The 27,985-nt window shown below is 40.1% G+C and overlaps 1 protein-coding gene across 5 annotated transcripts in view; it reads left to right on the top strand.

Moving 5' to 3' along the window:
* DLGAP2 (DLG associated protein 2) overlaps positions 1-27,985 on the top strand; it is a 532,593-nt gene that overhangs the window by 320,346 nt on the left and 184,262 nt on the right. For 3 of the 5 annotated variants that reach the window (XM_060752711.2, XM_060752710.2, XM_060752715.2), the window contains one exon: positions 18,472-18,504. The exons of the other annotated variants lie outside the window; for them this stretch is intronic. In XM_060752711.2, coding sequence (XP_060608694.2) covers positions 18,472-18,504 — 33 coding nt within the window. The remainder of the gene's footprint in view (positions 1-18,471; positions 18,505-27,985) is intronic. 5 annotated transcript variants of the gene reach the window in all.

A 27,985-nucleotide genomic window follows, 5' to 3' on the forward strand; every position in this document is an offset into this window, starting at 1 on the left:
TGACTTAAAAACCAAAAGTAAAAGTTAGACATCCAATTCGATTCTTAAATATTCCCCACGTTCATCAGGCTAAAACCATAGAGAACAGTCCTGAAAATGGACCTAGTCTCTCAAAAATGGCTCTTTCCACAGTACAAATGGCGTGAGAAATTTTTCCTGGCCAGCACAGATTTCCCCATGTGGTCATCTATTTTTGTTCCATTATAATCGCAAAGGACAAGTGCTTGTTTTTTGAAGGTTTTCAAGTGCTGTCCCTGGTGGAAGTAAGTAGTTCACAAAAAACATGAAAGATCACATAATGAATTTCAGCACAACAGAAATTAATTTGAGAACCACTGTTCTGTTGCATATTCAAAGGTATTTAGAAATGCAAATTCAAGCTGAATCTCATACAACACTACTTCTTTGTGTGAGCAAAAAGTTGTTCCAGCCATTATCCTCATCTAACATTAGCATACTCCAGGTACCGAAAAGTATGATGTTGGCAACAATATCTTATTAAAGACTTTTTCACATGAAGCAATTATTCCACAGCAGTTGTGAGTAGCAATAGCTGGGACATACAAAGATCAGTGACTCCACATTCATGAAATAGAACTGATATACTAATTGATAGTCCTATAGTGATATTTTCACTTACCCATTGAGCCCCTGGTGGTTCAATGGGTTAAACTTTTGTGCCGGCAGGACTGAAGACTGACAGGTCGCAGGTTCAAATCCAGATTGAGCGTGGATGAGCTTCCTCTGTCAGCTCCAGCTCTCCATGTGGGGACAGGAGAGAAGCCTCCCACAAGGATGGTAACGTCCTTGCAGACGGCTAGTGTTCTCACACCAGAAGCAACCTAGCAGTTTCTCAAGTCACTTTTGGCACAGAAAAAAACCCTCTAATAAGCCCACCTTCTCATTCTTCAACTGAACCCTGCCTCTCCGCACTTCTGCTGCTCTGTACTTGTTACTATTTTTAACATAATTACACAATTCTAGCACTAGTTAATTTAAAAAAAATACTGTAAGGTGAAACAAAACAACTTGGACATGAAAAGGAACAATTACTTCAAGGTAGGTGATAGGAACATGGCAGGATTGATTGATGACATTTATATCCCACCCTTCTCACCCCAAAGGGGACTCAGGGCGGCTTACATAATTGGCATTATTCCATGCCCAAACAACAATAACAATTAAAAGTAATTAAACAACAATTGAAAACAACATTAAAACAACATATGTAAACATTAGACGACTATTGTGCATACAGTGTTCTCTTACTTATCACGGAGGTTATTTTATTTATTTATCGTGTCAGGCAACCGAACAGTTGTATTACATTTTTGACAGAACAAACAAACAAACATACAAAAGACACAGAGTTTGCAAGCTTGGTAGTTGATTAAATTGGAGTGCCTCTGGTGTTGCTGCAAGAAGGTCCTCCACTGTGCATGTAGCAGGGCTCAGGTTGCATTGCAGCAGGTGGTCAGTGGTTTGCTCTTCTCCACACTCGCATGTCGTGGATTCCACTTTGTAGCCCCATTTCTTGAGGTTGCCTCTGCATCTCGTGGTCACGAGATCACGGGGGTTAAGTTCCAGGACCACCCGCGATAAGTGAAAAACCGTGAAGTAGAGATGACCCTCCCCTTTCCTCTCACCATCTTTACCTTCCTCTTTCTCCTCCTCACCCCCAGCCGAGCCTCTTGCCACCACTTGGGCCTTGAGATTGAGGAGGCAGCAGAGATGTCGCAGGGCCCAAGCAGTTGCAAGAGGCCCAGGCTATGAGGAGGGGGAAGGTAAAGAGGGTGAGGAGGGAAGAAGAGCCACCCCCTCACCCTCTTTACCTTCTTCCTCCTCCTCCTCATCACCACCTGGGCCTCTTGCAGCCCCCTCACCCTCTTTACCTTCCTCTTCCTCACTGCTTTCAGCAGCAAGAGGCCCTGGTGGCAATGAGGAGGAGGAAGAGGAAGGTAAAGAGGACGAGGAGGGAAGAATACCCCCCTCGTCCTCTTTACCTTCCTCTTCCTCGTTACTGCCGGGTCTTCTTGCTGCCTCCTCAATCGACACCTCCGCTGCCTCCTCAATTGCAAGGCCCTGTTATAATGCCTGTGAGGAGGGAAGAAGTCCACCCCTCACTCTCTTTACCTTCCTCTTCCTCGTTACCACCAGGTTATATATATATAACTGCGAAATAGCGAGTCTGCAATAAGTGAACCGCGAAGTAGCGAGGGAACACTGATCCAAAGTGAGATAGTCATATTCATAATCATTTTCGTAAATCCAAGGTTAATTCCAATTGCATTGCACAGATAATTATGCTGTGTTTTGAGGACCAGCTAAAAACAGGGACTAATCAGACCATCAATGAGATACTCACATTGTCCTGTTATAATGCCTGCTTCAATGCCAGGTTGCCTCCCTCATGCGAAAATGTTCTAAGAGTCACAAAATATTTCAGGTTTCCTTTTCCCTTTTGATTTATTAATAGATTTCTATACCACCTTTCAAGACTTAAGGCCCTTCAACAAGTTGTCAGACTCTGCAAAAATTTATCTTCTTTTAGGTGAAATATGCCAAGATCTTCCTGTCCTCCTTTGACTTATCCCTTTGAGCAGTTATAGCTCAGGTTTATCAGCATCCTTTTAAAGCTGTGAGATAGCACTGAATGCAGTCCTCCATAATATGAGATCAGTCATCACAGAACAATATTTCACAAGTCTTGGACACAGAGAATCATAGAAAAATAGAGTTGGAAAGAGACCACATGGGCCATGTACTCAAACCCCCTGCTATGCACGAAAAGCACAATCAAAGTATCCTGATGGATGGCCATCCAGTGTCCAATGAAAGAGCTTCTACCACACTCCAAGGCAGTGAGTTGGACATTCCAGAGGATGAGATTGTTAGCTTTTGCTATACAAAACTTGCTTCTTGGCTAGTCCCATTCAATTCATTTTGCTAACTTTTGAGTCAACATCCATAAGAATGCATTGTTAATTTATATCTTTTAAGAAAAAATTAAAAGGACAGCCATGATCGTTTAATCAAGCTGTGGTTATCATCCTGGGGGTTTTCAGGGCTAAATTATAGTTACTTGCAGAGGTTAAGATCCTCACATCCCAAGCAAGTATAAGGGATTTATGCTTTCCTCGCCTCTAACATCCCAGTGAGATCTGCTTTCAAGGAACTTCTTCTGCGTAAGAGGTCTGAAAGGAGAATACAAGCTCATTTGGACAAATATGCATAGGCACATTTATGTCACTGGGGCTGGATCTACACTGCCATATAATCCTGTTTCTGATCCCAGATTGTCTGCTTTGAACTGGATTATATGGCAGTGTAGATCCAGCCTGGGTTTACCAGCCATGCAGTCAGGGATCCCAGGCATGTGGATACAAGCTTAACACATAGATCTATGCATGTAACATTTATATTCAGTTTCCTTCCGTGATAACAAGAACTATCTGAAATAGGTCAGGCTGAACCAGTGTTGCTGCTCTGAGTTCACCAACTGAAGTCCCCATCTACACTTTCATTATAATGCAGATTGAACTGAGTTATATAGTCATATAATACATTTCAATGCAGGTAAACTGCATTGTATAACTCTACACTGACCATATAATACAGTTAAATCAGCATTATAAGATTGACCCCTTTGCTTTAGGGTTTCGGGAAGCTGTTTTCGTGGACTGCAGCAGCCAAAATGCCTCAGCCAGCAAGGGAAGAAGCCATGCTGGTTAGAGGATTATGGGAGCTGGAGTGCAAAAAAGTTATTAGTCACCTTCAAGAATGAGCCCCTGGTGGTACAAAGGGTTAAACCCTTGTGCTGGCAGGACTGCTGACCAAAACGTTGGTGGTTCAAATCCAGGGAGCGGGGTGAGCTCCCATCTGTCAGCTCCAGCTTCTCATGCGGGGACATGAGAGAAGCCTCCCACAAGATGGTCAAACACCTGGGCATTCCCTGGACAACGTCCTTATAGACGGCCAATTCTCTCACACCAGAAACAATTTGCAGTTTCTCAAAATGCTCCTGACATGAAAAAAAATTATAGTAGTGTAGATGAGACCTAAGTTTCACAGCTCAGCGTGCAAAGGCTTAGGTTTTGTTCCCATTCTTTCTGATTTTACACTGGGTTAAAATAAAATAATGTGTGCAGCAGGCATAAAAGACTTTGATCATACTGGGAACTTAGAGAAAATATTCTGGGATAAGCGAAGCATGTGCAGATATCCAAATTAAATCAGGAAAAATAAGAACAAATTCTAGGACTTTTTAGTCTTTTCATTGGGGTCAATGCACCCTATGTGGGGACTCATATTCCAGTCTTGTGAATCCCAGTCTACTATCTCAACTATTACATTCGTTTCCTCATTTTGAAATTTCATTCAATATGTAAAAATTTGACATTGGACCTGACGGGAACATTGTGGGACACATTTTTCCTCCTCCCCACAAGCCTGGTTGCAAAGCATGGAGAACTTCTATACAGGGCTTGAAAATGATATGCTTTCATTTATTGGTAACAGTTTAATGGTTCTATATATAGAGATTAGATGCAATATGCATCAGTGCTACCTCAATTTATACTTCCAGTTGGCCACCCATCAGAACAATAGGGTTTACATAGTATATTCTGCTATCAATATATACATATAATTATAATGTGACATTAGAAGGGAGATTGATTGACTTATTATACATTTTATTAAACCATTTTGAAAGCAATGATGTTACAATAGTATGGGCAGAAGAGAAATGCATTGCCTCTAGTCTCAAAATTATGTCAAAACGGCATTATCCATATTCTCCAGAAAGTAAAATAGAAGGCTTCCTGAGGAGAACCTTACACAGCACTGTGAAATGACACTGTACAAAGGTGTTTTTTGGATCAGTTATTTTTGCATGAGATGTTAAAACCAAGGCTACTAATGTCACAGCTACAGCAAGAGGGAGAGGTTCTGGACACGGGAAGCTCTCTTGCTGTTGTTTGCCATCTTCTTCGCCCCACATTGTTCTGTGAATCAGATTCCGCATGCTAGGAACATAGTGTGCATGGCTTAACCAGAGCCCTGTGTTCAGCAAAATGAGTTTCAGAGACTTGTATCCACCCTGATGAGATTTGCTTAGCTGAAAATCATCTCAACAAATACAAAGCTTTTGGTTAACAACTGAGAATATTGCTCTTCTCCTGGCCTTCAGCTCTCAGGAGAGGCTGCTTGAATCCCTAAAGCAAGCATGCACTTAACGTGTAGTCACAGCAAAAAAATTCATTCTGTTGTTAAGTATGGTAATTGCATGCATTGAAGTCTGGCTGGGAACTCTGTCAGGGTATATTTATCTTTATTTAAGCAGGGCGTATAGAGCTTTCCTTTGCCCTCCTCATATGGTATCAAAGAGCCTCCTTGTGTGTGTGTGAAAATAAAATGGGGAAGAAGCATCATTTGTGGGTTCAGTATGCTGCTCAGCTTCTGCGGCTGATTCAAACTAGCTAAGAAGATAAATGAAATCAGAGGACCATCATCTTCCTTCTGTTACTACCCTCATATGGGCTCTAGTTTCAAGGAGACGACATGGTTGCTAGGATAAAAACTAGAAGAAAAAACATGAGCACATTTAAAGATTGTGTAGAAGAGGTAATTTCAGCTGTTGTGCTTGTCAGATGAGCAACATGTTCTGAAATTCTCACTCGTATACAAGCTTTAAAGATGCAAGAGCCCTTTTCTGTACAACACTGTGAATTAATTACACAAGAAATTCAGCAAGCTAGCAGGACTTCATCCTGACACCAGTCTCATTACAAAGTGAGCAAAGTTCAAAGTGTTGGATTTGACCTTTAAAGTCCTACATGGTTGGGGTCCAAGTTCCCCACAGCATTGCCTTTTCCCATACAATCTGCCCTTTAGAACACTGAGGTCCTCTGCGGGGTGGTTACTCCAGTCATCCAGAACCCAATTAGTGACCATCATCCAGAGGACCTTTTCATTGGCCACTCCAGCACTGAGAATGACCTGCCAAAAGAGCACCAACAGCTAAACAAGCAATCTCTATATTCTATGTTTATTATGTTTTAACTTTATATTATGTTTTAAATACATGTATGTTTCCATATATGTGCTTGTAGTTGTATTTTAACTATATTATAATACTAGCTTGGTCCAGATCTGTCATTTGTGGGGTTCAGAGTGCTCTGGGTGCACGGTGAACTACGACTCCCACACAGGTAGGTTGGTCCCCCAACAAACACCTCCAGTATGTTCTGTTGGTCACCAGGGTTCTGTGTTTGGTGTGGTCCAGATTTGTCATTGATGGGGTTCAGAGTGCTCTGGGTGGGTGAACTACAACTCCCACACAGGTGTGTCAATTGGTTTTGTGCTCCAACTTTGGTCTACGCCCATCATTCGTGGGGATCACCATGGTCTGTGGAAGTGGGTGAAGGTACTGCAAATCCCATCATCTGTGGTCCATTCTCCCCCAACCCTTACCAGGACAGAAAATGCATCATAGAGTCTGTGTGTCAAATTTGGTCCAGGTGCATGATTCATTTGGGTCGCAATGGTTTCTGGAAGTGTGTGAAGATACTGCAATTCCCCTCGTCCCTGGTCTATCCTTCCCCAATCTGCACCAAGACATAAAGTGGGTCATGGGAGGTTTGTGTCACAAGCTTGGTCCAGGCCCGTCATTCATGGGGGTAGCAGTGGTCTCAGGAAGGTACTGCAAATCACATCATCCATGGCAAGTGTGGTTCAGATCCATCGTTGGTTGGGTTCACAGTGCTCTCTGGATATAGGTGAACTATAACTCTTATAAATCAAGGTCAATTTTCCCCAAACCTCTTATTCATTTGCTGATCAATTCCTGTTTGCTGTGTGCCATAGGAAAGGATAGGAAAGGGTTAAGTGAGAGGCAGTGGGTGGGGTCATGCAAATTCCACACCATTTGAGAGAGAGAAAGGAACTCTGGGATGTCCATTCTGGAGGAAAAACAGAACATCTAGTATGAAATTGTCCCTGAATTAAAGCCTTCACTTGGGTGGTGGGCAGTATGGTGTTTGGGGAGGACATTGGCAGGGTTTGGGTTACATGTTCATGGCAGCCATTATAACCTGCAATGACAGGGGAAAGAATGCCTTTGGATGCTTCTCAACACTTGAAACTATAGCTGTTTGTGGAGGTGGGAGGCTGTCCGCCACATGCACGCATACACATTCTCCCTGTTATTATGTGCATAGATAGATGTGTTTTTATCTGACTATGTTGTGCCTTGCCTTGAGTCAAAAGGAGAGGCAGGTAATACATAAAATAGTTATAGTAGTAGCAATAGTAGTATTACTACAGGTTGGATTTATTTTATGTGGAATGGTTGGAACCAGAAGTATTTTGAGTTTCAGATTTTGAAAGGAGACTTTGCAATACCTACATTTGCCTATGCATGCACCATCAGATATCTTGGAGATGAGACACAAGTCAAACCACAAAATGTATTTATGTTTCATATACACATACTGTGAAATTAATTTTATGCACAGTACTTTACATATGTTTGTGCCTGAAACAAAGTTTGGGTGTACTGACTTAACCAGCCATGAGGACAATTTTGGATTTTGGAGTATTTTGAATGATCAACCTGTACTCAATAAATGAAATGTTTCATCTATGGGTTTTTCAGACTCTACGTGTACAACCATTTCCTTTTTACTTCCTTTCTTCATCTCAGAGAGGTATATCATTTATGATTACAGCTGTTTTAAGTCTGGGATAAAATGTGGCACAAATCAAGAAAGCCCTCCGTATTAAAATCATCACCATAATCAATAAACAAAATATAAACTTTTATTTTGTTTATTGATTATGGTGATGATTCTAATAGGAAGGGCTTGATTCATTTGTTTTTAATTCGCCTTGAGTAATGTTTGTGAGCCACATTGATTACTATTTTTGGAGTGGAAGCATGTAGCAAATTAAATGAATGCATACATTTGACTCATTTGAGATTCTAGGCAGCTAGGTTGGCATTAAAATTAGAGCTCTGGCTTCAGTGGATGTAAGGTTGAAACATGAGTGTGAATCCTGCATGGATGGTAACATAGTTTAAATGAGACTACCTGAAACTGACAAATTGTGGCAATAGTGACCTATTGTGCTAACTCCTCAGAGCTTGGTGGAGTCCCCTTCTCTGGTGCTTTTTAAACAGAGGCTGCATAGCTATCTGTTGGGGGTGCTTTGATTGGGTGTCCAGCATGGTAAGAGGTTGGACTGGATGGCCCTTGGGGTTTCTTCCAACTCTATGATTTTAGGGGAAGCTGTGAAGGGAAGTGGGGAGGCTACAGGGAGAAAATGTGGCAAATAAAAGGCCTGTGTCTATGAAGTCAGAGTTTTGATTGGAAAGATACAGGGTTGGATTTCATAGAGATTTTTCACCTTGTCACATGTGCCATTGGAATCAGGCTGTCTTACCGTCTCCTAGCAGCACCCGCGTAGGGAGCATGGCAGCCTGTCACCCCACGCTCTGCTCCATCACGGCTCCCCCCTGCAAGAAAGCCTGTTTTCAGCAGCTAGACCCATCTTTTCTTATGGAAAAACAGGGAGCCTTCCATTGTCCACTGCCACCATTTTTTTCAGGTGGTGGCAACAATTCATCCATGGCGCCATCCTGGACATAGATCTCTGGGGTGTGATAGGAGCCTTTGGGCTCCGTGGCTGAACTCTAACCCTAAAAAAGGGTAAGTGTGAAGGGGTCCTAAGAAACAACAAGGGTTGTAAGAGAGACAAGATAATCAAAGGAGAGAACTGACTGGTTTTAGAGACCTGTGGAGGCATAGAATATTTAGGGATCAATGTGTTGGGTTGCTGTGAGTTTTTCAGGCTGTATGGCCATGTTCCAGCAGTATTCTTTCCTACATGTTATTTCCTGTGATTTGATAAGTTTCCACTTGTTTGTTTGTTTTGAAATGGTCACTGGTTATCTCTATCAAGCCTGATGAAGAGTCAGGTCATTCTTTCTACATTGTCCTCTCTTCCCTTGATGAATGCTCCACTGACCCCCAGCAAGTATAACAAGAAGAGTCCAAACCTTTGCCCTCCTCTTCCTCTCCAACCTGGAGATGGCAAATGTATAGGGAATCATCCCTGCAGTTGCACTGTATTGAGAAGATCAACACATGCCAAGTCTTCTCCTGATTGGGGATGGTGAAGAAAGCTGAGGTGGTGATGGATGTTTTGACATCCCTGATCAGGCTTTTTCTGTGTGATCTACAGCGCATTGTTCATTCAGTTCTCAGGACATGCAGATATTGTTGTCTTCCATTTGAAATTTGCCCATGTGTTCTGCCCTGTTTGGTAACAGAGAAAATCTGTTAAAGAAAAAGGAAAGGTAAAATAAGAACACTGTTACTTTTAAACTACAAATGATAGGAATCCTTCATCTGAAAGTTCCCAAAGAGTAAAATATGGGTTGATTTTCTAGTTCAGAGCTTTCAAAATATTTCATGTTGGTGATGCACTTTTTAGACAAGCTTCATTCAGACAGTAATTCAGTTTCACTAGCAGACTGGAGGTTAAACCAACCCTGTATATATATGAGAAAAAGACACATACATAAATTGTTGTAACAAAATGCAAGATAATGGCATACATTTCCAAGATTTTTGGAGTGGGGGATATACTAGTGCACAGTACTAATTAGTACCATTGCAGTGTAAAAATGAATGAAATTGGTATTGCTCATTTCACATAGAGAAATTTAAGTTTCTTGTTACATTCATACAACATACCTTCACAACGCAGCCATATCTCCACACACAGTTTGAAAATCTCTTCTCTAGTTTAATCCATATGTCTCTATTCATTAGATACATACGTTTTTCAAAATGAAGAAGTTTGGAAACAGAAGGGCTCATCAATCCAAGTCAGGGTCAAAGCGCACACAGTATTTTAAGCATGTTTTCAAAAGAGTTGCTCTTCCATGTACCAAACAGTAAAAGGACAGTAATTTATGTGCTTTATTATTTAAATGTTTCAATTGTTTTTAGTATATGGGATAGGTTTTATGACTATGTTTTAAGTGGCATTGAATCTTGCCAGAGTTGTAAGCTGCCTTGAGTTCCCCTATGGGGTAAGAAAGATGGGATATAAATGAAGCAAAGAAATAAATAAATAATCTATATAAATAAAAATGCAATGTTTGTTTGTAGGAATAACATAACTCAAAAACCACTGGACGAATTGACACCAAATTTGGAAACAATACACCTATCAGGTCAATGATTTACCATCACTCATAAAAACACTGAAAAACACAGTGGAGGGGATTTAAAGCAAAAAAAAAAACCCTACAATTACAGCGCATCCGCAAAACCGCATATATATATATATATATATATATATATATATACACACACACACACACACACACACACACACACACACATACATACATACACACACACATGCAAACACACATATACACAACTATATATACACACAAAACAGACTAGGCCATAGCAACACGTGGCAGGGGATTATTTCCCCCTAATAACCAACTAGGGGAAATGCCCCATGGGTTTAGATGTCTCTTCATGAATGCACAGAGCATGGGAAATAAAAATGATGAACTGGAATTAAGCACAACAAAACAGTTACAATGTAATAGGCATCACTTGAAACTTGGTGGGGTTAACCCCTATCATTGGAATGTAGTAATGGAGCGGTATAACTTATTTCAGAAAAATAGACCAAATAGGAGAGGGGGTGGGGTAGCATTATATGTTAAGGATATTTACATCTTTAAAGAAATATGGAACTTCAATCCTGACAACCAGATTGGGAACATCTGAATAAAAATTCAGGGAGTGAGAACTGAAAAAGATGTAGTTGTGGAGGTTAAACCAACCCTGTATAAGAGAAAAGGACACATACTATTAAAGACCTGGATGAACCCTTCCTTGAATAAATGAGCAAACATGTGGAAAGAAGAGAGATAGATGTAATGGGAGATTTCAATATTCCAAAATTTGTTTGGGGGGTGGGGGTGGGGGTAGGGAATGCTGCCAAGAGTACAGAGTCCAACAAATTCCTCACTTGCCTTGCAGATAATTTTATTGTCCAAGAGGTGGAAGAAGCAACAAGGGGATCGGCTATTCTGGATCTGATCCTAACCAACATTGAGGACCTAGTAAATGGAGTTTAAGTGGTGGGAACCTTAGGTGGAAATGACCATCTGCTCCCAGATATTGTGATGCAGAGGAAAGTGGAAACTAGGAGATGTCAGACATGCATTCTAGATTTTTGGACAGCTGACTTCAGAAAACCTAAGGGAATACTGAGTGTGATCCTACAGCTAGGAATGTTTAAAGAGAAAGAAGTTAATGGTGGATGGAAGTTTCTTAAAAGCGAGATACTAAAGCCAGAAATGCAAACAGTGCCAACAAGGAGGGGGAAAAAAGTGTAAAGAAACCAGAATGGATGTCCAAAGAACTTTCAACTGAGCTAAGATTTACAAGGGACATGTGCAAGAAATGGAAAAGGAGTGAAATCACCAAGGAGGAATTCAAACAAATTACCAACTCATGTAGGAAAAAGGTCCAAAAGGCTAAAATGCAAAATGAGCTCAAGCTTGCCAGAGAGCTTAAAAACAATTAAAATTCGTTATTTTGTTATGTCAGCAGAAAAAAAGAGGGGGGGAGGTAGGGTCTCTGCATGGGGAAGGTGGTGAAATGCCAACAGGGGATAGGGAAAAGGCAGAGCTGCTCAACACCTTCTTTGCCTCAATCTTCCCACAAAAGGATATCGGTGTTCAACCTGAGCAACATGGAGTGGACAAGGTAATAGGGGAACTGCAACTCAAAATAGGTAAAGAAGTAGTCTAGGTATGCCTTACTATTCTAAATGAATTCAAATCTCCAGGGCCAGATGAGCTACATCCAAGAATATTGAAGGAACAGCAGAAGTCATTTCAGAACCATTGGCAATCATCATTGAGAATTATTGAAGAACAGGAGAAGTCCCAGCAGATTGGAGGAGGGCAAATGTTACTATCTTCAAGAAGGGAAAAAGAGGACCCAAGCAATTACCACCCAGTCAGCTTGACATCAATACTAGGAAAGCTTCTGGAGCAGATCATTAAGCGAGCAGTCTGCAATCACTTAGAAAGGAATGCTGTGATTACTAAAAATCAAATGGATTTCTCAAAAACCAGTTATGCAAGACTAATCTTACCTCTCTTTTTTTTTTTGATAGGGTTACAAGCTTGGTAGATGCAGGGAATGCTGTGAATATATCATATATTGATTTCAGTAAGGCCCCAAAGGGTGCTCACCAGTGGTTCATCTTCATCCTGGAAAGAAATGACTAGTGGAGTGCTGCAGGGTTCTGTCATGGGCCCGGTGTTGTTCAAGATCTTTATTAATAACTTAGAGGGTGTGATTATCAAGTTTGCAGATGACACCAAATTAGGAGGGATAGCTAAAACTCCAGAAGAGAGGATCAGAATTCAAAATAATCTCGACAAATTAGAGAGCTGGACCAAAATAAACAAAATTAATTTCAACAAGGAGAAGTGTAGGATACTCCACTTGTACTGATGCAGGGTGGGTGACACCTGCCTCAACTATAGTAAAAGATCTTGGAATCTCAATGGACAACAAATTGAACATGATTCATGTGTGATGAGCAGCTTAAAAAGCCAATGGGATTTTGGACTGCATCAAAAAGAGTATAGTTTCTAGATCGAGGGAAGTAATGATGCTTCTCTATTCTGCTTTGGTTAGACCTCATCTGGAATACAGTGTCCAATTCTGGGCACCACAGTTTAAAAGAGATATTGACAAGCTGATAGGTGTCCAGACAAAGGCAACTAAAATGATCAGAGGTCTGGAGACCATGCCCTATAAGGAATGTCTTAAAGAGCTGGGTATGTTTAGCCTGCAGATGAGAAGGCTGAGAGGAGACATGATCACCATGTTTAAATATTTGAAAGGCTATCATAAGGAAGAGCGAGCAGGATTGTTTTCTGATGCCCTGGAGACTAGGACTCGGAGCAGTGGGCTTAAACTATAGGAAAGAAGATTCCACTTGAACATTAGGAAGAACTTCCTGACCATATGAGTTGTTCAATAGTGGAACTCTTTGCCTTGGAGTGTGGTGGAAGCACCTGCCTTTGAGGCTTTTAAACAGAGGCTGGATGGCCATCTGTTGAAGATGCATTGATTGTGCTTTTCCTGTATGGCAGGGAATTGGAATAGATGGACCATGTGATCTCTTCCAACGCTATGATTCTATGTGATGCAATATGGCTATTGGTCATAACATGATTGTCTTCATTCTCCATCTTTTTCATTGCTATGTTTTCTGATTGTTTTTGGGAAGAAAAGAAACATCTTTGATTTGTAAGTCTGAAGGTGCTGAAGCATTCTTCTTTGGAAAAACCTGAGCATACAAGCCAGAATGGGTTTGTCAGAGAGAGTACTGATTGTCCTTAAATTTTTCTTTGACTTATTTTTCGTAGTATGATCACAATATTTCTATGTATGGCTTTTGCTCAGTAAAAAATGCTACTTTTTTGGTTATGATATTTATATCCTGCTCTTCCAAAAGAAAAAAATGTACACAAGCAAACAAACAAACAATAGACTTTTTAAGGATGACTTTACTATTAAAGGCACATTAAAAAAATCTTCTCTACAACTTTGTGAGTTTCATGCTGAGGCAGCCTGCATCTTTTCTCATGTCTGATTATTGTACAAAGCAGCAATAAATTGGTCTCTCAAGGCATCATTTAACATTTGACCAAATTGACAGTATTTTGACATCTTCTTGAGTCTCACAAACTGTACAATTGATTCTCCACGTCTCTGACATGGTGCATGGAACTAGGAACATTTGGCAAACATCGATGGATTAGAAGAAAAATGATGTTGCAGAGTTCTTGGGCTATGTGAATTTTTTTTGCTGCCTCTATTCATCTCTTTTAGTTAATTAAAGCTCTTTCCATTACAGAGCCGCCACACACAAATATTTCTTTCAAGGGTACTATATTTACTACAAGACAAATTTATTGTACTTTCCAATACTGTGGATTTTATAGAAATGCACAGAAAATTATTGTGGGAGATTCAAAAAACTAAAGGCTAAGCTTATGGAGGCTTGCACATGTGATAGGCTTTTTAAAGTTTACTGTGCAAAAATAAAGCTAGTTATGGTTTGCATCTCTAATTTTAAATCTTTCCTAAAACTAAATGATATTGATATCTAGTTAATGGCCCATTTGTTGCTTATTCTGCATTATGGCTTTAAAATGTTTCATTCTGCTTGCAGTAGGTTTTCTACTGCCTGGCACAGTAGTTTATATTCTTAAAGGATTTTTCTTTAGCAACTGCCTAAGAACTGTAAATGCACCATATCCCATCTAATCTTGGAAGCTCAGTGAGGACAGCTCTGATTAGTAGTTGGATGGGAAATCATTAATAAATAACAGGTCCTGCAGGCTATATTTTAGAAGAAGGAACTAACCAAAACCATCTCTGAGTATTCCTTAGAATCATAGAGTTGGTTACACCATATGGGCTATCCAGTCTAACCCCCTGCCATACAGGGAAAGTACAATCAAAGCACCCACAACAGATAGCCACCCAAACCTCTGAAAGTCTCAATGGCAGAGGGTTCCACTGCTGAACAGCTCTTACATTCTGTTCAGGTGGAATTTCCTTTTCTGTAATTTCAACAATTTTTCTAAAGTCCTAGGATAGTAATTCTCAACCTGTGGATCCCCAGGTGTTTTGTGCAACAACTCCCAATTTACCAGCTGTTAGGATTTCTGGGAGTTGAAGGCCAAAACATCTGGGAACCCACAGGTTGAGAACCACTGTCCTAGGACATCAGACGAGCAAGAGAAAAGTGTGGGACAGTGGAGGGAACCACCAGGCTCTTCTCCTTCCTATCAGGGTCTGTATTCTTTCTTCCCATGTTATTTCCCCATCTGTCTCCGCTTCCTCTTTGCCTGTTCTTCAATGAGGAGTCAGGTAAACACACAGCTCCTCTAGGCCCTGTTTCTCTTCCACAATGGAGCCACATGGAGTCCTGCTGGAACTAGATCTGCGTCATGTGATGGGCTCAAGGACCTTCCTTCTGGCAGCAGAGAGAAGTATCTGATAAGACCCCCTAGTCTTGGGGTAGCAAAAATCAAGCCTGCTCCCTCTTCCTTATGACATCCTTTCACATATTTAAACATGGCTATCATGTCTCCTTGACAACATACCCCTTTTGATGAAGCGCAAACCCTTTCACATGTACTGTTGTCGAGCCAAGCATCCTCCATTCTGCATCTGTGCATTTCATTGTTTCTGCCTAAGTGAAGTATCCTACATTTCTCCTTGTTGAGATTCAATTTTTTTTTAAGTTTTGGCCCAGCTCTCTAATCTGTTAAGGTCATTTCTGATCCTTTCTTCTGGAGTCTTAGTTATCCTTCCCAATTTGGTGTAATCTGCAAACTTGATAAGCATGCCCTCTAAACCTTTCTAAGACAACCCATACCTAAGAAAAATATGCAAAAATCATGGGATCATGATAAGTCAACAGAGGACTTGAAGACACACATACAAACACAGTGCATTATATTATGTAAAACTCAGAATTGTTGATGCATTAAAATATTTCTCTTCCTCATTTTGGAGTGCATGCTCTTTTTTTAATTAGAAAGAGCCAAATAAAATATGCCTGATGTAGCATTTGATCATGTTTAGAACTGGAATATTTTCCGAATGTGGCCATAATGAAAATGTATAATCAGGGTACAAACAGCTGGTCACACTACTCTGCCCTGCTCCATCATTATTATACATCTATTTCAGTGAGAGGCATACTCCCCATAGTCCACACTTGGCCCGCAAAGGTCCCAGTGCCCCCTAAACTAGCTAAAGGATCTAGACTCTAGATTGATTTACATTATCCTAACCACATTATCTCCACTGAAAAATAGAAATCTTCATTGTATTTTTCCTACAATGGTCTAGTGACAGTCTTAACTTAGTAATTGTCAACTTTATTTGAAAGAAAGGCAGCTATTAAACACACAACACATCTGATTTTCATCACAAAGAAAGAGAAAGGGATCGCGATAAGATAGAATTATTATTTTAGCAAAGAGGCATACTACTAGCAAAACAAGGTATCTCCTGCCCCCTGCAGAAAACTGAAACATTGATTATTCTTCAAAAGAAGCAGTACTTATCAGGCTTATTTTTCAAAATAAGGGATCAGCCCAGAAAATGAACAGCATGAGATTATTTCTAAATAGCCTCACAGTGCCACTTTTGATTCTTAGTAAGAGAAGAAGAAATAATAATAATAATAATAATAATAATAATAATAATAACTCATTACACCTGCGTAGTGATGTCGACAGACTTTACCTGCCCAGAAAATCAGGAGGCTGAGGGCTTCTGCAAGTGAAACAAATTATAGAAAAGAAAAACATGCACTGGCAGATTATGTGAAAGGCAGTCAAGAACCAACATTGGGAGAAGTCAATAGTAGTAAACCGCTTCAAGTGCAAAAGACAGAGAGTGAATACCATAAAAATACAATGCAGGACAGAAGAGAAAAGTGGTGAAAGAAGGCTCTCCATGGATAGTTGCTGGGGGAAATGGAGAGCCAAATTGACAAAGAAAAAACATGGATGTGGCCCACAAAAGGAACTTTGAAAAAAGAGATGGTGGGCCTGATTCTGGCAGCCCAAGAACAAGCCATTAGAACCAAGGCCATCAAAGCCAAAACTGAAAAGTCGATAACAGATCCCAAGTGTAGACTCTGCAAGGAAGCAGATGAAACAATAGATCATATCCTCAGTTGCTACAAGAAGATTGTGCAGACAGACTACAAGCAGAGGTATAACACCGTTGCTCAGATGATTCATTGGAACTTGTGCCACAAATACCATCTGCCTGACACAAAGAACTGGTGGCATCACAAGCCGGAAAAGGATACAGAAAATGAACACGTCAAGCTGCTCTGGGACTTCCAAATTCAGACTGACAGAGTTTTGGAGCACAATGTTCCTGACCTCATGATCATGTTAAAAAACAAAGTATGGATCGTCGATGTTGCAATCCCAGGCAACAGCAAGATTGAAGAGAAACAACTGGAAAAGCTGACGTGATATGAGGATTTAAAGATCGAACTGCAAAGACTGTGGCATAAGCCAGTAAAGGTGGTCCCAGTGGTGATCGGCACACTGGGTGCAGTGCCTAAAGACCTTGGCCTGCACTTAAACACAATCGGCACTGACAAAATTACCATCTGTCAGCTGCAAAAGGCTACCCTACTTGGATCTGCACACATTATTTGCTGATACATCTAACAGTCCTAGACACTTGGGAAGTGTCCGTGTGATCCAATACAAAAACCACCATAGTGATCTTGTTTGCTGTGGACTCATCTTGTTGTGCTGCTGCTGCTGCTGCTGCTGCTGCTGCCGCCGCCGCCGCCGCCGCCACCTCCTCCTCCTCCTCTTCTTCTTCTTATTTGCCTATGACAAAAAACTGGTGGGATCATAAGCCTGAAAAAGTTACACAAAATGAACACATCAAACTACTCTGGGACTTCCAAATTCAGACTGACAGAGTTTTGGAGCACAATACTCCTGATCTCATGATCGTGGAAAAAAACAAAGTATGGATCGTCAATCTTGCAATCCCAGGTGATAGCAGAATTGATGAGAAGCGACTGGAAAAGCTTACACAATATGAGGATTTAGAACAGTAAAGACTCTGGTACAAGCCAGTAAAGGTTGTCCCAGTGGTGATCAGCACACTGGGTGCAGTGCCTAAAGACCTTGTCCTGTACTTAAAAACAATTGGCGCTGCCAAAATTACCATCTGTCAGCTGCAAAAGGCCACCCTACTCAGATCTGCACGCATTATTTTTCAATGCATCACACAATCCTAGAAACTTGGGAAGTGTCCGACGTGTTATCTAATACATCATAGTCATCTTTTTTGCTTTGCACTAATCTTGATATGTATCAAATAAATAAATAAATAAATAATAACAACAACAACAACAATAATACGGCAATAATCTGGCATTAAAAAAGAGAGTTCGCAATTTCTATACAGATCATGGTCACTAGGTCTATATAAGATTAGAATGGGGTAAAGATGCAGTTATTGCATAAGGTTAATTATTCCTTTTTTCAATTTTCCATCTATACTAATTTGAATAATTGTGACCTACCTCAGTGGGGGTTTTTTTTTGGGGGGGGGATGAATGAAGCAGAGGTTATAAGGCATTTTTGAGGTGTTACATAGTGTAACAGTGCTGTACATTATTAAAACTTTTATCTGAAGTAATGGGTAACTTTCTGGTCATTAATCCAGCAAACTGCTTAATACCTAAATATTTTTTTTGTGGCAAAAGTAGTTTTGATTGGGTTTAAACTAATTCTTAACATATATGTATTTTGTTTTTGTTTTACTTCTTTAATTTCAGGTTTGGATTCACTAACAGGGCATGCATTCTCAGGTAAAGCTACAGTTAGACTGGAATTATGTTATACGTACGTCTTACACGGTGATTGTCGATTTACATTTGTGTGTCCCAGTGCTTGTGCTGAAAGCATGAATGTCATATCACCTATGAAACATGCTTGAAAGCCAGTTTTAACAAATAAAAAATCTATATAGCAGCTTAAAAAAAGAAAATGAAATATTAGATACTACAAAACTACATTCAATTTGGAATTATGGAAAATATGTTTTATATTTGCTTGCTATGTGTTAAAAGGCAATGGATGTGTTTTTATAAATGCACACCTATGTATGGAGAAATTGGATTCATATATAACTCTATAATAGCCAAGATAATATCTAAGTATATTTAGCATAGACCTTAATTTCGCAGTATTTTCCACACAATATATAAAGAAACCATCCATTTCTTTTAAACTGAATCTTATACAGATGTCTTATTACTCATCTGAATGTTTAGGCGCTGGACTGTTGTGGATAAAGTCAACAGGAATGATACACAGCTGCATCTTCGCCTTGGAATGCTTTGAAAGATGGGGTCTCATCATGAGACTTTATACTGCTTTAAAACTCGTGGCAGCTAGTGGTTTTCATCTCGGGGCCCTTCCTGATAGGGCTAAATCCTGAAAGGAACTAGAATTTTAAATCCTAGTTCCTTTTGGAATTTAGGCCAGACAGTGGGCCCAAATCCCACACTTTTAGTGTTGGCAGTGGATGGATTCCCCCTCCTATCTCATATGGTTGGAGGCAGGCCTGTCCCTGTTTAGGGACTGGTAGGGGAGGGTGGCACTGCCATCCCAGTTCTTCAGACTCCTGGAGCCCAAAAATAAAAACAAAATAGGATGGCATTGGGGACTGATCCTTGGTATCATGGAAAACCTGCAAAGGTCAGAATCTTTGGATGTGTTTTTTTCAACTCGGAGTAACTCTGGAAATCCAAATTTACTCTGAGTTAATCCAGATTAGACTGAGATGTTGTTTTGGATATCTCAGGCTCATCTGGAACCCATCATGGGTTTTTGCCTTGTCTGGAAGGACCCTCAGAGAAGTGATGAATTTGCTCAAAGTTTTGTCTCAACTTTAAAGGATCTATTCAAAGCACTAGACTTTGTAAAAATTGGGTTCAGTGCTGATAGCTCTTTCAAAACTACAGCAGATTTATCATCCCACTGAAACATCCAGTATTTAAAAGTTTGGATTCCAATTTCAAGTGAAATCCAGCTCCATCTGAGATAGGCACTTCTGAAAATGGGATGACCATATTTTGCTGCTACCTGGCCTTCTATGATTATTTCTACTGTATCCTCAATCCAAAAGAAGAAAAATCTGGTCTACAGGGAACACCAGGGGAGGATCAGGAGAGGCCCTTTATCACATAAGAGATGTACCATAAGCGCTCTCTGAAGCAGGCATGGAAGGTTTTACTTTTTTGCTTTATAAGCATTTCTGTGAACCCTCTGGAATTTAACATGAATACCTGAAAGTTTTTAGGGGTCAGCAAGGCATGTGGGATTTAAAATACAAGGAAAAATCAACCACTAGATATAATTATGGGATTATATGTGTATTTGTCTGCAGATACATAAACACACATTTGGTAGTCATTTTCGCATTGTAAGACTGTTTTTCAAACAGAGGAATTGTAACACCGCTTGAGCTACACAAAATGTTATAACCTGCATTCTGAATCTTATCAAGAGCCAATACTAACAAAACAGGAAATCAGTGCAGGGGGTTGTCCAACCTACATCATTTCCCTGGTGAGTGATGGAACTCCCTAAATCATCTCCTTGGTGGATGATGGAACTGGCAGCAAAGTGGAAAACACTATGTTGGCCTATACTTCTTTAAAAATAGGGGATTGTCAACGAAGTGGATTTGTCTCAGAATGCCCCAACCAGCATGACCAAGTGTTGCACTGGCTAAGTTTATAAAGGGGAAACTAACTTTTCCAAACTTTCACTTGTCCGAGCTACTACATTCCCCACTAGCCCTTACATATTTAAGGTTCTTTTCCATGAAATGGCTTCTTTCTCTCGCTACCTTGTGGCTGTTCAAATACCCCATACAATTGGAATCATTATGTGAGAGTCTTCCTGAACTTAACTTGGAAGAAAGAATCAGTACAGGAAGGAGGAGAATAATGGAATAAATGGAGCAAAGACTTGAGCTGAAGCAGCAGGAGGGAGGAATAGCCAGGAGTATTATGCTAAGCTCTGTGGCAGATGGCATTATATCACAGCTAATGAATTGGATAACAGACTGAATATGTTGAAGAGAATAAAAGGGCATTGTTTAGACATTGAGAGAGGAAGAAAGTGGAACACCAAAGGTAAGCTGCATCCTCAAGATCTGTATCAACAACTGTAAACAGCATGTGCAGCGGGAAATTTGAGAGTGTTTGACCATTATGTCAAATGCTTAATAAGATGCATTTGCGCACTTTCAAGTTGCCTGTTGCTTTATGCCAACACCATTCATTTCATAGCGATACTCCGTGATGGTTTTGATTGTTCCTTCCTCTGAAATATAGCCTACAGCACCTGGCATTTGTTGGTGGTCTGCTACCAAGTACTAACCATGTCTGTCTCTGCAGAGCATCCAAATTCAGACAGGATCTGATGCCTTTAGTGTAGTGGTTCTCAACCTGTGGGTCCCCAGATGTTTTGGTCTTCAACTCCCAGAAATCCTAACAGCTGGTAAACTGGCTGGGATTTCTGGGAGTTGTAGGCCAAAACATCTGGGGACCCACAGGTTGAGAACGACTGCTTTAGTGTATTTAATACATCCGGCCAAATTCAGAAACTTTCATTCTAATCTTGAGAGTGGTAATCTATATATATAAATCTGTTAGGTTGGTTCAACCGGACAGCAAAACTCCACAACCCCCCAACGAAACTGTACCAAAATTGCCATGCCCATAACACAACCCACAAGGTACAAACATATCTACTCAAAATGAAAAACAACACAACAACACACTCACAAAACGGCAAAACAACAAAACTCAAAAAAACCCAACGAAACTTAACCAAAATTCCAATGCCCATAACACAACCCACAAGGTACAAACATATCTACTCAAAATGAAAAATAACACAACAACACACTCACAAAATGGCAAAACAACAAAACTCAAAAAAGCCCCAATGAAACTTAACCAAAATTCCAATGCCCCTAACACAACCCACAAGGTACAAACATATCTACTCAAAATGAAAAACAACACAACAACACACTCACAAAATGGCAAAACAACAAAACTCAAAAAAACCCCAATAAAACTTAACCAAAATTCCAATGCCCCTAACACAACCCACAAGGTACAAACATATCTACTCAAAATGAAAAACAACACAACAACACACTCACAAAACGGCAAAACAACAAAACTAAAAAAAAACCAACGAAACTTAACCAAAATTCCCATGCCCATAACACAACCCACAAAGTACAAACATATCTACTCAAAATGAAAAACAACACAACAACACACTCACAAAACGGCAAAACAACAAAACTCAAAAAAAGCAACGAAACTTAACCAAAATTCCAATGCCCATAACACAACCCACAAGGTACAAACATATCTACTCAAAATGAAAAACAACACAACAACACACTCACAAAACGGCAAAACAACAAAACTCAAAAAACCCCAACGAAACTTAACCAAAATTCCCATGCCCATAACACAACCCACAAGGTACAAACATATCTACTCAAAATGAAAAACAACACAACAACACACTCACAAAACGGCAAAACAACAAAACTCAAAAAAACCCCAATGAAACTTAACCAAAATTCCAATGCCCATAACACAACCCACAAGGTACAAACATATCTACTCAAAATGAAAAACAACACAACAACACACTCACAAAACGGCAAAACAACAAAACTCAAAAAACCCCAACAAAACTTAACCAAAATTCCCATGCCCATGACACAACCCACAGGGTACAAACATATCTACTCAAAATGAAAAACAACACAACAACACACTCACAAAACAGCAAAACAACAAAACTAAAAAAAACCAACGAAACTTAACCAAAATTCCAATGCCCATAACACTACCCACAAGGTACAAACATATCTACTCAAAATGAAAAACAACACAACAACACACAAAACAGCAAAACAACAAAATTAAAAAAAAACAAACCAACGAAACTTAACCAAAATTGCCATGCCCATAACACACTCACAAAACGGCAAAACAACTGAGCATGCACATTGGTGCCCAGCCGCAAGTTCCCTGGTGCGCGCACACAGTTCCCTCTGCGGAAGCCATGCCCACTCCAAGCCCCGCTGCACCGCTTCCCACACACACACCCCCCGCCGCACGCACACACACAACCCCACGCTCCATCACTCCCCCCGCCGCACACACACACGCAACCCCACGCTCCATCACTCCCCCCACCGCCACACACACACGCGCAACCCCCTCCCCCCGCTGCCGCACACACACACGCAGCCCCACGCTCCATCACTCCCCCCACCGCCACACACACACGCGCAACCCCACTCCCCCCCCGCTGCCACACACACACACGCAACCCCACGCTCCATCACTCCCCCCGCTGCCGCACACACACACACAACCTCACGCTCCATCACTCGCCTGCCCCAATCTTACCTCCTTTTACTTCACGCCACCTCCAAACCCCACCCCGCCCTTTCCCGCCCTGTCAAAATCCAGGAAAGACAGGAAGGAAGAAAAGAAGGAAGAAAGAGAAAGGGAGATAAAGAAAAGGGGGAAGGAAGGAAAGTTAGAGAAAGAAGGAAGAAGAAAAGGAAAGAAAAGGAAAGATGGAAGGAAAGAAAAGAGAGACGGCAGAAGAGAAAGAAAAAGAGGGAAGGAAGGAAAGAGGTAGAGAAGGAAGAAATGAGAGACAGAGGGAGGGAAAGAAAAAGGGGGAAGGAAGGAAGGAGAGAAGGAAAGAAAAAAGGGAATGAAGGAAGGAAAGAGGGAGTGAAGGAAGGGGGAAGATGTAGAGAAAGAGGGAGGGAAGGAAAGAAGGAAAGAGAGAAGGAAGAAAAGAGACCAGAAGAGAAAGAAAAAGGGGGAAGGAAGGAAAGAGATAGAGAAGGAAGAGGAGAAGGAAAGATGGGAGGGAAGGAAGGAAGGAGGGAAAGAAGGAGAGAAAGAGGGAAGGTTGGCCACAGCAACGCGTGGCGGGTAAAGGTTGTTATTTCTATGATTATTATGATGCTATTATTCCTATGAGACCCTTTTAGGGGGAATGGGAGAGGTGTTAGGTCCCAGAGGCAATGCATTGCATTATTGTTATTGTTATGATTGTGGTGAAATAAAAGGAAATAAAAAGAGAAAGAAGGAAGCAAACAGGGAGGGAAGAAAGGCAAAGGAAGGAAGGGGGGGGGGGGGAATGAAGGAAAGAGAGAAGGATGAAACCAAGTAGTGAAAGAAGGAAAGAAAGAAAGAGGTAGAGAAGGAAGAAAGGAGAGAAAGGGGGAGGAAAAGGGGGAAGAGGTAGGTACCTCTCTTTCATAATAGTCCAGATATCTACCTCAACTTTGATAAGTTTTACTATAGGCCACAGCAACGCGTGGCAGGGCACAGCTAGTTCAATATATAGGTAAAATACCTGAAAACCCTGACTATCAATCAAACAGGGAAAAGTAAAAAGGGAAAGGATAGAATAAAGGTCAGAGCAATTGACAACTCAAATAGGAAGAAAGGTGAAGCAGGGGAATGCTAAAACAAAAAAGGACAAAATGAGCAAGCAATCAGGCAATGGACCAAGATATTAACTTGGAATCCCATGGAATTGAGCAAAATATCTGTTATATTTCTTTGAATAGAAATGCATTCAAGTTTTGTATCCTAATTTAATGTCACACATAAGTCCATGAAATTGGATTTTATAGCCAAGAGTAAATCCGTAAAGAAGGTAATTTAAATTAAAGCATTTTGAAGTGGTCTGCTAGTTTTGCTTGGGGCATAATATTCCCTTTAATGAGAAAGCATGAGATTCTTTTTTCAAAGAATTGCATCAAATATCTTCATGTAGACTAAAGTATAATGAAATATATTCCTGTTACTTTACTTTTCATGAAGACATCAGTTGCATTTTTTATATTGTAGTTCTCCCCTGCCAAATTATAATCACTAAGATCAAGAACATTGTGCATCTCTCTTCAAGTTGTTTAAATAATCTTTCTACCTATATTTAAAGCAAACTATAAATTACATGCAAGGAGGAGTATATTCCTTGGGCTCTTCCATGAAGCCATATAACCCAGAATATCAAGGCAGAAAATCCCACAATATCTGCTTTGAACTGGGTTATCTGAGTCCATACTGCCATATATTCCAGTTCAAAGCAGAAAATGTGATATTTTATTCAGCTGTATGGAAGGGGCCTTTGGGAGACATTGGAACACATAGGAATAGTTCAGACATAATGGGAAATCAGAAGATTTAATTTATTTTAAATAAAAATATTTTTAAAGTTTGCCATTTTATCTATTCAAAGAATATAACTTGTTTTAAATTATTATTATTATTATTATTATTATTATTATTATTATTACCCACCTCTTCTTGTGACATGAGGTGAGGTACATCATCATTAAAACATGAGATAAAATACTATTAAAATAATTACAACAAGATACACACAATTAAAATACAAGTGAAGGTTTTTTTTTAGATTTTGCACTGTCCAGAAACAACAGATTGTGGCCCCTTCTACAGTGTCCTATACCCAGATTATATTCTTATCCTAGATTATCTGGCAGTGGAGACTCATATAATTGAAGAAGGTTAGAATAATGGTTTAATCAGAGTTGGGCAGTCTTATCTTAAAGGTTTATGTAGATATTTAAAAATATTTAACCTACTGATGTCTCAATTAATGTAATTTTATTGACATCTATTTTTATTGTGAAATTTACCAGGAGCTACTGCATTTCCCACCCTGGGCAATATATTTTCCCAGCTGATGTTTGGGTTGACTTATACTCAAATATATATGGTAATAGTTTGAAATTCACTTGTCCATATTATGAGCTTGAATGAAAACTTTCCCAAAACATGTTAAGCTGCTTTTTTTAGTGTGCAATGTTGAAATGTCTTCTTTCAGTTATTTCCATGTCTGATAGCAGTTTTTCTGTTAAAGACGTAATGATCAGGAAAAATCCTGTTTCATTCACTGAAGAATAAGTGTAGACCATTTCCAAACTAACGAACACTTCCCACATTCTCAGCTCCTGAAACCCCTCTCCAGATCTTATCAACAATCGGCCCTATCTGTCACAAAAGCTTTTGAATTTTCCATGACTGTTGAATATGGTACAAAAAAATTGAAAAAATTACAGAAGAAACAAAACCTCTAAAACTCTGGACAGATGTTGCCTGCCATTAGATTAACTCCCAAAGTGGAGACTGCAGAGTGAAAAAGTGTTAGGCACGAATGTGGCAGTTTACACTTAGTGTAATGAATGGCTGCTCTCTTCTGGGATCTAAAAGGCTGGCTGAAATTCAGAGATCGGTCCATTGCCTCAGCAGAAGTCTAATGGGTTCCCAAGTCAGTTCAGCCCAGAGGCATGGAATAAAACAAACTGAAGGTTGTGCATATACAGCATTTTGCTGAACATGCACATGTCTTTATTGTTTTAAAATGCAATAACTGAGGTTTCCAAATGCATTGTTTCTCTTTTTCAAACGCAGCCAGGAATATTTGATGCTCTAAAATCTGGGCAGGAATTCAGATGAGAATTTCAGAGGTATCTCTATCAATGAGCGGGGGTTTGTGATTGTTGTTTCTGGTAAAAGGGTGCACAACTGCTCATGCATTGTCTCTGTACTGAACATTTGGAACCTGACTTCTGACCATTTATTTCCAGACCATAAAATATAGGGAATTGCTCCCACAAAGTGATAAAAATACTGATATTGCACAGACTATAATTGTCAGATTGCTTGTTAGGAAGATTTAAGACCATATGCCATAATTTCACTTTTATTATAATAAGGCATATTTAAATTACAAATGGGCTCCATTTGTTAAATTGTCACAAGATCGGTTTGATGGATAGAAGAGGTTGGAATATAATTTGTGACTGCTTTGCCTTTCTCATTTGCCTATAGTTAACACAATAAAACATGGCTAATTGGGTTGTTGTAGGTTTTTTGGGCTGTATGGCCATGTTCTAGAAGCATTCTCTCCTGACATTTCACCTGCATCTATGGCAGGCATCCTTAGAGGTTGTGAGGTAACCTCACAACCTCTGAGGATGCCTGCTATAGATGCGGGCGAAACGTCAGGAGAGAATGCTTCTACAACATGGCCATATAGCCCGAAAAACCTACAACAACCCTGTTATTCCAACCATGAAAGCCTTCAACAATACATGGCTAATTGTTCACCATACAGTCATCCTGGGATAGAGTTAATACTAGACCCAATTCCACATTTATGAAAGCTCTGGATAGACTATCCACGATCACTCTCCCTATCACCCAGCACAATTCCTCTCTCCTTTACTATTTGTGACACCAACAAAGCTGGGACCATCTGCTCCCTTCCCTTCAAACTTTTCATGTGTATGGTCAGGCAACATCAAAGAATGCTCAAAGTTATAAATAAAGAAGAACAGATAAACTAGGGACCTCATCCCATGAGGAGGGAAAGCGGGGATTATTGTTTTCTTACCATAATCTTTTGTTCTGGCCCCAGCATACGCAATGTACTTTTGTCCTTTTCTACTGTAATCCTCTGCATTCTGAGCAATCACATGAGTTAGTGAAGTCCCCGCTCATTTTGCATTTATCTTTTTTTTTTTAGGTCGGGGGGGGGGGATATAGTCATAGCTGAGTGGTAATATATTAAAATTACATAATTCCTGAAGTACAATTTTGTTTCAAAATTCCTGTAAAAGTTTCAGGCAAGAGGATTACTGGTGAGAAAAGGAGCATGAAGTCTCATTTCAGGATCATCCACAGGAACGACCACTCTTTAAAATCACTAAAATTATCTAACACAGGAGAATCTAACAGTTTCCATCCCATGTGTAAATCAGTGCCTTTTCCTATTTCTGCACAAATTGCTCTGGAGACTATTGCAACCTGACTCCTAAAACCTCAGTTTCTACACACTTTAAACATATTTAAAAGATGGATCCCCTCGCAGAACAGCCAGAAGTAGCTTTGAGCCTCCCGATTTGCTCTATGGGACTCTGTCTTTAAACTGATTTTAATGTATGTAGAAATTGGAGGAATTTGCATCCGATGAGGTACCAGGAGAGGCTCCAGCACTTTTCCTATGTCTGATCCTACTGGGAAGGGCAACAGTCTGTCCCCTCTTTTGTTCTCCCTCCTACTGATCTAACTGTGCACAAAATATTATTGCAATGAGGGGTGCAAGGTGAAAAGAAATGAGGAAAACAGGAGATGGGAGATAAATTAAGAAGTGTTTTAAGTATCTAAAATTGTAGCAGGA

This window comes from Anolis sagrei, chromosome 1, assembly GCF_037176765.1.
Source record: "Anolis sagrei isolate rAnoSag1 chromosome 1, rAnoSag1.mat, whole genome shotgun sequence".
In the NCBI taxonomy this organism is placed as follows: domain Eukaryota; kingdom Metazoa; phylum Chordata; class Lepidosauria; order Squamata; family Dactyloidae; genus Anolis; species Anolis sagrei.